Source organism: Pogona vitticeps, chromosome 1 (genome assembly GCF_051106095.1).
Source record: "Pogona vitticeps strain Pit_001003342236 chromosome 1, PviZW2.1, whole genome shotgun sequence".
Taxonomy (NCBI): Eukaryota; Metazoa; Chordata; class Lepidosauria; order Squamata; family Agamidae; genus Pogona; species Pogona vitticeps.
The window spans coordinates 155,289,834-155,303,363 of record NC_135783.1 but is presented as its reverse complement, the minus strand read 5'-3'; the positions used below and the strand labels follow the sequence as shown (position 1 = coordinate 155,303,363).

Sequence of the window (13,530 nt, the reverse complement as noted above, 5' to 3'; positions counted from 1 at the left end):
TTCTGCCCAAGGTGGTGTCTGATTTTCATTTGGGCCAACCCCTTGTTCTACCCACGTTGTTTCCTGATCCGTCTAACGACACAGAGCGCATGCTTCATACATTGGACGTTCGAAGAGCACTGGCGTTTTATGTATTTCGATCCAAGGAATATCGGTTATCTAATAAACTGTTTCTTTGTTACTTTGGTGTCAAGAAAGGGTTACCAGCGTCACCGTCTACCTTATCCAGATGGATTGTTGCTACCATCTCGCTAGCCTATGAACTCTTACATAAAGACCCTCCGGAAGGACTTCGAGCGCATTCCACCAGGGCGGTGGCCTCTTCTACGGCTCTTTTGCGTGGCATCGAGGTTCCAGATATTTGTAGAGCTGCCACATGGTCCAATTCTTCTACTTTTATCCAACATTACAGGCTGGATGTCAGAGCTAAGAAGGAGGCTTCTTTTGGTAGAGCGGTTTTAACATCAGTCCTTCAGTGACGTCCCTCCATCCGGTGAGTCAGCTCGCTAGTCACCCTTTCGTGTGCATTCACAGAAGACCACGATGAAGAAAGTTGGGTTACTTACCTGTAACCATGGTTCTTCGAGTGGTCATTCTGTGAATCCACACGATCCCACCCGGCCTCCCCTCTATCCGTCACTGTATGTTTGTACTCTACTCTCAGCTTCATCGCTGTTGTTAGGTGGCGGATAAATGGAACTAAGGCTGGGTGGGAGGAGCATGCGCAGTATGCCTAATCTACAATGTTGTTTCTTTTTAGCTCTAGAACATTCCGAAAGGATCATCGCTGGCGCTGATTTAACCCTTTCGTGTGGATTCACAGAATGACCACTCGAAGAACCATGGTTACAGGTAAGTAACCCAACTTTAGTTAGTCCACATGGTGACATTCCAAGTCCATTGGCTGGAGAAACTGTTGGGTGGCTGCCTATCAGCCGCCAGTCAGCTGATCAGTGGCCAGTAGACAGAATGATGTTTGGTGTTTGTTTTGGTTGGTTTTTTTGGGGGGGAGGCAGTAGAGGATAGGAGGGCCTGGTGTGCTCTGGGTCCATGGGGTCACGAAGAGTCGGACACGACTAAACGAACGAAATGAATACAAAGGATGAATAGAAACGGGTAAATATTTGCCCCTTCTTATTCATGGGACTCTCTGGAACCCATGAATATGAATGGATGAATATTTAACTAATCAGCTATTTTATTTTCATCAAAAAAGCCAATCTGTTTTTATATTCGTCCCCATCTTTAATCAAAACCTAAGGGGAGGACTAATTTCCATCATGGCCTGTAAATTTTCCCAGGACCATCCAGGTGATGTGTGTTGAGATAAACAAGGCTGATCTTATCCAGCATGGTATTTCTTAAGTCCTTAACTCAGTAATGATTATTACCTTCAGTGAAGATCTTTTAATCAAGAAAGGAGAGGAAAACAGAAATCTGCTCTTCTTAAATTCTGTGATTAGAAACATAAGTATAAATTCATTTATGGAGTTTATGCTCCAAAACTGTGGACAGGTGCCTGAGGAAATTAAAACAGTATCCTTTTAACCTGGATAGTGAATTAAGTGTGTGTTTCATTAGTTAATTACTATACTCTTACTTTTGACTGACACTTTTAAGAACATCCGTTCTTTTCATTTAAGCAAAATCCAGAATCCTTCCAGTAACATGTTGTAGCTCGTAATATGAAAATATACAGTTATAGGATTATGATTTAACAGGCTAGACTTCAAAGAAACTGGACTGGTGACTGGAGTCGAGAAACAAATTGGTAGTTCTTGTCCAAATTTTCACCATGATTTTGGGTGAAACCTACATACTCAAAAAGACACCTGCTTTAAATTCTTATGAACACTAGTATTTGGTGGCATCCAGAAATCCAATGGACAGAATGCAAAGATCCCAAGGAAGAGGGTGTGTAATTAAAAACAAAAAGAAAAACAAAAAAATATATTTAAATGCAAACAAGATTTAAATTGCATTAAACTTGGGGGAAAAAAGAAAAAATATTGAAAACTGCATAGTGGGTGTAAATTAACTAACTAAATAAATAAGAAAGTAAATAAATAAGAGGTAGTAAGTTTATTCACTACATTTCTAGGTTGTTGTATTCAAATAGGTTCTTAAAATTGTTTTCTTTCAAGAAAAATTATTTGCTCAGACTGCTTTCAAAATGTATATGGTACCCTATAAAAAGAAGCTGGCAGGACACCTCAGTGAATTAGATGTCCAACCATAGAACCATATGTTGGGAGTTCAATTCCCCACTATGCCTCCTGGAGAAAGAGCTGTCCTGTGTAGCCTTGGGCAAGCTTCACTGCCTTCAAGTTCACCCAGAAGAAAGGAATGGTAAACCACTAAAAAGCCTGGCAAGAGTTGTTGTAAGTTATTATTGTTTATTATATTAAAAGGCAAGAAAGAGCAGGACGCTGCCTCACAATACAACAGACAAGTCGAACAAATGGGAGCCTAGGCAAAAGTAACTCCTTAGAGACTGAAAACTCTGAACCTTGATTGCAAGGAAGGATTGAATAATCAGTGAGTGAAGTGAGAGAGAAATTTAAATCTTAGCATTCCTAGAAGAGTGCAAAGGAACATGTTGCTTCATCTTATCCTAATGCCCAATGTCACCTGGCTACATCTAGTTTGGCCATCACTGATGAAGAGATCCGATAGTCAACAGAAGTTTAAGAAACTCTGAAGACAGGAACAAAAATAAAAAACTGATAATGACAGTCAGAATAGATGGGGATTTGAATAAAATATTTGAAAGAACAAAAGTTGAGTAAATCAAACAAAATTTGTTACAACGGCCACTGTGAAGAACAAGAAACTGAATAAGATCTCAAGTAGCTTCTGGGAAAGGGGAAAGTAGATATTATAAATGCAGCAGGATTCTGCAAATTGAGTGACTGGGAATAGCAGAAAGGGGACAAGAAATTAAATTCCATCCTGAGGTGATAGAATAGTAGAATCCCCTTGTAGAAAAAGTAATGGGAGGAAAAGAGTGAGCAGAAACTCAGTTGTAATAATAAAAACAGCTGAGCGGGAACTAGTACTCAAGGCATCCTAGATCATGGTTAAGGCAAAAAATAAAAAATAAAAATAAAGCAACATAGACGTTAATGTTGCAGATCAAAAGAACAAAAAGGACATGGGATGGGAAGACTAACACTAAGGGAGATAAAATTTATTGACAGTTTGATATCAAATACACAGCTTTATCTCACTCTGCATGGGACTTGTCATCTTTCCTCTGTCATTTCTGTGCTGTGGCTCCCTGTGCTGTTGTCACTGCTGCTGCAGTAGATCAAAAGAGCAAATAAGAGCTGTGCAGGAGAAATATACGGAAAGGGGGACCGAGCAGAGCTGGGAGAATGACAACAGACAGTGACAGGAGAAAGAGACACTCATTGACAGTAGCCACTTAAGAAAACATTCTGGAGAGAGAGTAGGGGCGTTGAGAAAGAACAAAGGACCCTGAAGAATGCAGGTAGGAAGTAAGACAAAGAAAAGGAAAAGAAAGTTTTAGAAGAAATGAAACTCAAAGGGTCTTTGATATTGTAAGGCTGGAATCTCACACCTGTGTTAAGGGCAAGTCAGAAAGTGAACAGAGGCAGCAAAAGGTTCTACAGGTCATACTGAAAATAAGTCTTAGTGGGTCAGTCTCTAGCTAAGTTGCATGTGAGACTGCTTTGAAGATGTCCGGTTCAAAGGAAGAGCTGGAGCTGCAACTAACCACAGCACTAGGTACTATACCATATCCATACTTCCTGAATAATGTGGTCATTTAAGTCCTTTTAAAAAGTGTTAAATGAAAAGCTTGTTGTTAAATAAATTGTAATTTTGTTGATTCATTAGTATGACTCAGAGACCCTGCATGGGTTTTGGGGGCCACAACACCATAACTGGTACCAGGATTGTCGATCTCATGAACAAATCTAGGCTCGTATAGGTACATGGTATTGCACCACTGAATACCATTGTTAGGTTTGTTAATAGCAACCACATAATATATATCAGCAGAAATGATGGGGGGAAATGCATGGCATCACTGACATAGCCATAACAGGCTGTTGCTGGTCTAAATTGGTGCAGGCTTCCATTTTAATTTTGTATGTGTGCAGAGCATTTTCATTTATTTATTTTTGCAGAGGGCATTCAGACATCCAGTTTTCTCCATCACGTTTCAAATGGGGCATCCTAGCAAACCACTTGCTTTGTGTCTTAATTCCAAAATTATTTCATAACAAGCACTCTTTTTCTCAGTGATTATTCATAGTAATGATGTAATGATTCATAATCTCAGAATGACAACTTTTCAGGGGCCTCACTCAGGAATAGCTTCTAATGAGCATAGGAAGTTACTTTAGTAAAGCAGTTAGTTACATTTATTTATCTATGTATGTATGTATGTATGTATGTATTTATTTATTTATTTATTTATTTATTTATTTATTTATTTATTTTATTTATACCCCGCCTATCTAGTCATTTTGACCACTCTAGGCGGCTTTATATTTATTTATTTATTTATAAATATTTATATTTATAGTTCCAAGCCCTCCAAAATAGGTTTGCAGTTTTGGCTTATAACTCTTTACTTACCCATTTCACAAAAGTAGCTAAAATATTGGCTGAAATCCTACTTAGTTGTCTGGATGCATAATGGGGATGACCTCAGCAGTGGCAAGTCACTGCTAATTACTTATTTGGATTCCTAAGCAACAGGATTTCAGCCATTTTGTTTTAGTCACCTTTTTAAAGGGCAGGGTAACTTTAGTTGTTAGTCTCAACCAGATTATTGAACAAATGAGACTTGTTAAATCAGCGTTTATGTTAAATCTCATTGATTCAGTGGATCTAATTTGATTGCGTCCAGCATTTAGATTTACCCAGCATATTTCATTCAGTTGCACAAGATAGAACTTGAACTGTATCATATTCCTCTTCCACATTTAATTAGGCTGAATGCTCATAATTATAAAATTAGTTTTGAAAGTAAAAATCCTTTGCATTCTGCAGTTGGAGATGAGTTATTTTCTGTTAAGTTACAATCATAATATGGCAGAATTTATATCTGAGCTACTGGGGAAATGAATTTATTGTAAGTAATTAGTTATTTGTTTTAGTTAGTTCAAAGGTCTCCACCAAGTCTTCTATTGGACTTCAAAGCAAATTGCAACAGAACTTGGAAATGTCAAATTGAATCCCAGAGGCCCTCAATATCTTTTAGTGCCATTGTTAAGAATGGCAGTACATTAGTCAGTTCCATTAAGCCTAAAGTGTCTCATCATAACATGAGAAACTAATGATGGGATTTAGTGATTATTGTATTGTTAGCCGCCCAGAGTGGTATGATATACCAGATGGGCGGGATATAAATCAAATAAATAAATAAAATAAATTAAATATTGTATTGCATTGTTGAGTAAGGATCAAAACTTTTTGCAGGTCAGGCCCAATCACGATTTTGGGATTCATGACTCCCTGTTTGTAAACAATATATAGGTATCTGACCAATGTATTTTCGGTGCCCTTCTCAGTCTTTATGAGAAGAGCCCGAGCTGTTTGTTTTGGCATACTTTATTTTCTCAAAAAAAAAAAAAAAAAAGTGTACCACAGCTGGTTCATCTGTATCTGATCCTCTGCCGGATGTTAGCTCAAATTTCCTTAAAGCCTCAGAATCAAAGCTTACAGTATGATAGTAGCAGTCCCAGGATTTGGATTGGATTTGGAACTTGCTGCTCCCACAGAGTTTTCCAAAATATATATCCTGTTTAATAAGAGAAGGAGGACGACTGTGGTGTAAAAAGAAATAAGTGCTCATGTGTGTTTGTTCAGGGTTTGCTTTTGTTTTTCCTGCCCTTCTTGCCCTCAGGATATAGAGAAAGAAAATAAGCAGAGCAAGGCCATTGTGCACTTAAGAATGGCTAGCAGCATATCTATGAACTTACTGTTCAGAGTACAGTGGGGTCTCAACTTACAAACTTAATTCGTATTGGAAGGCAGTTTGTAAGTCAAAAAGTTTGTAGGTCGAATCTGCATTTCCCATAGGAATGCATTGAAAACCATTTAATCCGTATTTCCTTTTTTCCGTCCATAGAAACTAATGGGAAACTAATGGGAAGCTGCTATTCCGCCTTCTACCACTAGAGGGGGATCTTTTCTTTTTTTTCTTAGGTCAAGAAAAGTTCAGGAAAGGAGGGGGGAGGCAGGGAACAGTTTTAAAAGCACTTTTGAAATCTTTTTTTTCAACGAAGCCAATTTTAAAGCATGTTTAACACAGACAGGCAGGATTTTGGAACTCACACCTTAGCCCAGTCTTTGCAAGCAGAATGCCTGACCCACACAATGTTTTTGCAAAAACACAGACATTTCAAACAAAACACATTTTAAGAACATTTTTTTAAAATAATACTTTTAAACCAAACACATTTTAACAGGAACAAAGCAACTTTTAAACCAACCAACCCATCCACTCACCCACCCACACATTTTAAAACAAAAGACAGGTGGCTTACCTTTTGTTGTCTTCTGGAGGTCCCCTCCTCTGGGTCATCTTTTGCAGGGGATTCGTTCTGCAAGGTGTCCCATGGTGGCGGGGAAGCCTTCGGATCTCTCAAAGGGCTCCCCCCCCCCGACGCAGGCTTTCCCAGGGTGGACAGGCCTCCCAGGGGAGCGCTTCCCCCGGGAGGCCTGGTCTACTGCCCAGGGAAAGCTTGATACGTAGACTGGGCCTCCCAGGGGAGCGCTGCCACTGGGAGGCCTGGTCTACTGCCTGGGAAAGCTTGGTAGACTGGGCCTCCCAGGGGAGCGCTTCCCCCGGGAGGCCTGGTCTACTGGCTGGGGAAAGCTTGGTAGACTGGGCCTCAGCTTTCCCAGGCAGTAGACCAGGCCTCCTGGGGGAAGCCCTCCCCTGGGAGGCCCAGTCTACCAGGCTTTCCCGGGCACTATCGGCGGCGGGGGGGACCTCCAAGAGGCCTCCCATGGCGGTTGGGAAGGCCTCCGGACGTCCCCAGCAGTGGTGGCAGCAGCGGCGGGGACCTCGAAGATGCCTTGCAGGGCTTCTCTGCCACCATGGGAGGCATCTTGGAGGTCCCCCACCACCACTGATAGTGCTTCGGAGCCACTATCGGCGGTGGGGGGGCTCCGAAATGCCTCCCATGGCGACGGAAAAGCCCTGGAAGGCATCTCGGAGATCCCCGCCACCGCCGCTTCCCCTGGGAGGCCCGGTCTACCAAGCTTTCCCCAGGCAGTAGACCAGGCCTCCCGGAGGTTCGTACGTTGATTCTCTGTTCAGAAGTTGAAATGGAATTTTTGCAGACGGAGAAGTGTGTAAGTCGAAATGTTCGTATGTAGAACTGTTTGTAAGTCGAGACCCCACTGTAAGTTCTTTGCTGATCGTGTATATTCACTAATGTCAGATTGTGGCTGAAATCCCGTTGTGAGTTATGCATGAAGAAGGGAAGCAGCATAACATTCAATCACCTCTAGCTGACAGTTGATCAGGGCTGCTAGAATTCATGGGGGCCTGAGCATCCACTTGCTTATCCTGTGCTTGAGAATGCTGGCAGGGACTCATTAACTATCAGCTCAAAGACAGTGAAAGTTATGCCATTTATCTCCTGCATGTATAACTAAACGAAAAGATTGCAGCCATTAGCCAAAATCTTGTTCTGTCGTTAGACCAGCAGAAGAGAAATGGTATAACTCAGTGTCAATATTTGAAATGTTGTGTTTTATATGAATGTAAAAGGATTAGGGAGGGAGCAGAAAAAAGTCCTAGAAGTAACATGTAGTTTAAAACCAGGTCTTGGAATTGAAGCTATGAATCATGTCATAACACTTCTAAGTGTTCCAAAACAATTGACTATCTGTACCATGGATCAGGGTTACAGGATTTGTAAACAATTTTGTCAGCTAAATGTTTGTATATCTTTGTATATATCTCACTGTATTGTCTCACCATCTAATGGCATTAATATAAATTGCTTTAAAACAGCAGAACCAGCCAGTAGCACCCTTAGCCAATGGCACCCTTAGCTGGAAGCAACCCCAGCTGTCAGCTCCTATAGCTGTTAGCTCCCCTAGCAGAATAAGAATTGTTTGGGTTTTGATAAGCACACATATATTAGGATTAAAACAGATACTGGCATAGGGCATGTTATTCAAGAAGGAAGGAAGAGTGTGAGACACATAATGAAAATGTTGCCAGATGAATTTTTAAAATTATTGTCAATGGTTGTTTGGTTTCATTCTGGGAGTAACTTTTTACTAGAATAATTGTCACCTATGAGGAACATAGGTTTCTCACCTTTGCCACAGAGGTCTGTAAGTCTCTGTAGGGCCCCTGGGGGAGTCAGGCATCCTCGCAAGGATCTGACAACAGCAGCAAATCATCACTACTTATTCATCTCCTACTTGGATCCACCTGTTCTTGCATTTGTATTGTTTCAATGATCACGCACCCTTTTCTTGATTTTTCTCACAGTCTACAGAATCTGACTTGCACACAGTGGAGGATCCAAGCGAGACCTCATTCCTTTGTAGTAATATGCTGATGCAAGTTATACAGCGTAACTTCTCAACAGGATTTAGATCCAAGAATTTAAAATGTCACTTTAACTATTATAGAGCTTCCTTCCTTGTTATCTCAACTTCTGGCATGATAAAAATAATCTGATGCTTTACTTGACATGGTTAACTCATTTTGATTTGCATATGAAGCATAAATTTGAACCCATCCTTAATATGTCTAAACTCTGTGCTCTTCCTTGATGCTGCTCCTTGCTATTACTTTTTTTAATTGTCACCCTTTCTCTTCTATATTACAGAGTTAATCCCTTCTACATTCAACCTTTTCCTGATTTCTCCTATGCAGTTTGCATAGTCTGTAATCCTGTAGTTAAATGTCAGCAATTATCTCCTGTTTTGAGAGCCTTTCATCTATCTCACACCTTAAACATTCACTTAACTTTCTATTCTCTACTGTGTCTTTAGTGTCCTTCAACATTGTATCTCATAAAGATTCTTTTCACCTCCACCAGTTTATCATCTAAAGGTATAATTTCAGTATGCCATTTGTCAAATTCACTTCACAGTCAATCACTTTTCTCAGTTTGAGATCAAATGCAGATGGTCCTTTGTACTTTTATAAAGAAACTTCTTTAAAATCTCATGGGAGGACAAATAGGATCAGTATCATGGTGCCAGAAGACCAGAAGTAGCTTTTTCTCTGGGCACTATTTCCCCTATTGACTCGTATTAGCAAAATTACAGCAATCATAGAGGGCCTGATAATATGCACCCTTCTAAAAAAATCCAGCTACCTGGGAGACCAAGGTCACAGATTTCCCACATCCCATCTAGCATGGCCTCATTAGTAAGCAAAATCATTAGCTCATAACGGCATACAAAGAGTTATTTAAGTGTTTGTCTTGTTTGTTCAGCTTATACAGGTAGCCATGTACAAAAGAAAATAAGTCCCTCTGATTTGTTTTCTTTTGTACAATTGACTCCATCTCATGACAGCAAACTGCATTTCAAACTTGTCTCAGTTTCAGGAATGGATTGTTGTGCCACATAAAAGCTGCCTTTGGACAAAAACCAGTGTTTAGCCTCATGGAACTAGGTGCACAGTATTTTTTGTGTCTTAGGTTCTCTAGAGTTTGCAGCCATTTCATATGAAAATGTTTTTATAGTTCAGTATTTATGATTCTTAACTTCATAGGCCAATGTCCTGTTGGGGCTTTTCTGCATGTGTAGCACTGAACAAGCAATCATGCTATTTGGGTAAGTCTCTTCCGCCTCTGGTTCATGCAAGCAGCTGCATAGCCAGACAAACAAAATGGCAATATCACAAACGAGTGCAGTCTCCTTCCTGTGCAATACTGGCTGTGCAAACAGCAGTCTGTAGTAGGATAGTGGCACTAGTGTATTTAAGAAATGTTTCCTTCCTCTGTGTAGTTATGTAAACAGCGTATTCTGCTCACCATATAGATGGTCTAACAGTGGCTTTTTTTTCTATCTAGAATTACCTCAGAAACTTCTTCAGTGTAATGCTCAACTCTCCATCTTCTCCACTGCACGTAAATAAAGAAGGCCTGACTTTTTCAAAACACACTATATGTGAATTTTCATCCTTCTTCAAGAAAGGTGTGTTTGACTACAGCAGCCATGGCACTGGCTAATGGTTGGAGAAAGCGTGGAACACTCCTAGCCTTGTCTTCCTTTATGCTCCATGTTTTCAGGAGGGAAAAATGCATTAGATTATTTTGGATCTTCAAAGGCCTCCATAAGAAACATTAGGTGTTCAAAACAGCCTTTTAATAGTTCTTCTGTCTAGAACCTGATTTGTTTTCCACCACAGAATATGGAACTAATTTCATACTGTATTGGGGATTGGGATTCAAATTTCTTAGGCTGTCTGGATCTACTCAACGAATGAAGTTCTTCCAACATTTTTTGTTAACGGTGTTCTGTTACTATTTCCAAATCCTTTGATTTTGTACTCAGCAGAAAAACTTGTTCTTAAGGAGACTTCTCTCCTTTTTTTGCCACCTTTTTGTATAATGGATTCATGTACTGATGATATCTGTCCACCTCAAAAACTATGCTTCCTTTATTTGATCATAACACTTTCATCTTCTGCATATTACCTTAAATGTGAATGTTTACAAAATACTGCACAGGATTTAAAGTCCCTTAAGTCTTCCAGACCTGGTTACATTAATTAAAAGTGAACAATTTGCTTTCAATCTAAAAGAAAGGGAAACAGTGACTACTGGAGAAAAAAATAGGCCAGCTTCTTTTCACATGTGCTCAGTACACGGATTGTAACTGTGTATTATGTACCATACAGCGCTCCTGGCTATGTATTGAAGAATGCAGCATGGATTTTTTTTTCATAAAAGTGTACACTATCTCATTAATTCATCCTTAGTTGCAAAAATAAGAATCAAAACATTAATGTGCTTTAAAATTTACTCAGGACTTATTTAGAATTGCACATGTATAGAGGTGGCAGCATGCATTTTGTAGAAGTGCAAACTGGAAAAAAATATTGTGACCAACAATGGAGGCGTGTACATATTCTGTACATAATAAAGAGATTTTTAAAAAGCAAATCTACTGGCTGTAACAAATGTCAAGGCACTTTTGTGTTGAACCTTCTTTTTATAGAGGGCAAAAAGGATTTCCAGGCTCATCAAAAACAAGCCTTCAAGATTTTGTGGTATTAGGTGACAAGTCTATGGTTTTATATTTTGGGATAAATTAATCTTGATTTTATTATTGCAGAAGAAAAGGAGTTTTCCTCTTCATGCAAGATTTTCATATATATATTTTTTCGGAGATTCATTAATGCTAGTAACATTAGGAATTTCATTCAGAGGGTTTGTGTGGAAAGCTGTTATATGAATATTGAGTTGTATAGGCCAGTTGTCAGGGTAACTTTATTTTCTTAAGATGGAACAAAAAAAGATGCTCTAGATAATCTGTAGACTGGCCTAAATGTTAAAATGGTAAAAGTTGGGTAACTGATTTACTCCTGCAGGAACACATCATGTTCACAAGACAAATTTTTTATTTTTTTATTTATTTGATTTATACTCCGCCATCTGGTCTAAAAGACCACTCTAGGCGGCTATGTTGGTCTATGTTGGTCCATGAACAACCCAGTAGCTTTATTAGGAACAATTGAAGATGCCACCAGCCTAAGTGGTTCAAAAAAGTAGAAAATTGGTTAAACACAGACAAAGAGAGAGAGGAGTCCTAAATTAGGCAAGATTTCATGGCTGTGATACCTGCAGTTTAGGCTCAGATCGTGTATTAAGGGGAATATGTTATTTCCTCCTTTTACAATATTTTCCCTCCAGGCACATGGTTCTTTGAAAATTAGTTCCTGAGAAATCAGATGTTCAGTGGAAGCCCAGGCTTATCTCTTGACAGGCAGTTATAAAACAGGCAGTTATAAAACAAGTTCATTTCAGATTGAAGTAGGCTCATGCTAGAATAAGGACTTATTTACCTGTTAAGGAAGCACTGTTTCCAGTGACCTATTAACTGACTATTTTGGCCCCCAGGCTTAAAATAAAGTTTGCAGACTGATCTTGTGTTTCTGTGTGTGTCTGTGTGTGTGTGTGTGTGTGTGAGAGAGAGAGAGAGAGAGAGAGAGTACCATCATTCTACATTTTTTAAAACCCCAAAGTCCAGGATGAAAATTTGCAGGAAGAAGTCTGTGAATCAGTGGCATGCAAAGTATAGCCCTCTAGATATTCTTAGACTATGATTCCCAGCATTCAACACTATGAGTTTTGCTGGTTGGGAATATTCAAGAGTTGGAGTCCAGCAAGCATCTGGAAGGTAAGGTTTATACATCTACACTATAAAGGCTCCTAATTGTCACTTGCTTCAAAGAAGGCAGCACATTTTGACTCTCAAAGAGACATTAAGCAATTTCTCTGCATTGCTCTTTGCTCACCATGATGGATATAGTTAGAAAGTGTATATTTTCCCAAGCTTTCTATAAAAATCTGAAGATGAAATCCAAGCAAAAGAGAGCAGAGGAAGCCTCTCACAGCTTAGAATCAGCCCTCACTGTGGTTCCAGGTAGGGCCCAGCAAACTTGTACCAGCTTGTATATGGTTGTCCTTAAATTATTCACAGTGGGGGCTGATAATCCACATCTAGACACACCCAGAGTACCTCTTCTAGACAAAGTTTCATAGATGTAGTGACTGTTGAAAAGAGTAGCAACATCATCATTATAACACTAACTTAGATGTTTGAATACACTCTTGGCATTGTGTGACAATCCTGAGAAAATAGGCAGGATTGAAATCCTGTTGCTTAGCAGAGTAAGTTGTATTAGAATAGGCCCATTGAATTTTAGCCAGTGGTCCATGTCCCATTTCCAGCTTCTCATTCCAAAGATCAGTTGGGTGATATATAGAGTATATCTAAGAGAGGACATAATTGCACAGACGTTTATCCCAGATTGATACAAATTTCTGTATACTGCACCCTAGCATTCCGACCAGTACCACCGTTCAAATGTTTAATTATCCCTGGAAGATGCATGTCAAGTGTCCATACATCAGACAGCCCCCAATCTCTCTCACCTTCCTTGCCATTATCACTACCATCACCTTTCCATTTTGTCAGTATTTAGATCCCTTCTTTTTTTAATGTTTAGCAATCCAAATAGCACTGTAGTGATAAGACATAATAATTTGAATTAAAGCAGTGTAGCATTAAATTAGGAGAAAAATATGGTTAGAAATACAACTTACAAATTGTGTTGCGATTTTGGTTCCTACCATGGCAAATACAATGCAGGGAAAACAAGTAGGCTTCATTTTTTTGCTGTGCCCTGCTCTGTGTGTCATAAATGACGTCATCTGGACACATCCAGCAATGGCCATGAAGGACTTACACAAGCTCAAAACAAGACCAAATAATGCTAGTGGAAATGCTACAAAAAACACAACTCCTGTCAAGTGAACAAAATATAACACATTTGTTATG

At 39.5% G+C, this 13,530-nt stretch overlaps 1 protein-coding gene across 7 annotated transcripts in view; it reads left to right on the top strand.

Annotated features, from left to right (window-relative positions):
• The window catches only part of KIF16B (kinesin family member 16B), a 150,058-nt gene extending 138,929 nt beyond the window's left edge, over nucleotides 1–11,129 (top strand). For 5 of the 7 annotated variants that reach the window (XR_013543694.1, XR_013543714.1, XR_013543813.1 and 2 more), the window contains one exon: nucleotides 10,035–10,121. Coding sequence is in view for 2 of the 7 variants with exons in the window: in XM_020801251.3 (XP_020656910.3) it covers nucleotides 10,035–10,193 (159 nt within the window). In the remaining 5 variants the exon portion in view is untranslated. Of the gene's footprint in view, nucleotides 1–10,034 lie in introns of all 7 variants that reach the window. The other 2 variants (XM_020801251.3, XM_020801252.3) reach the window with 1 other exon arrangement.
• Nucleotides 11,130–13,530: the final 2,401 nt, after the last annotated feature.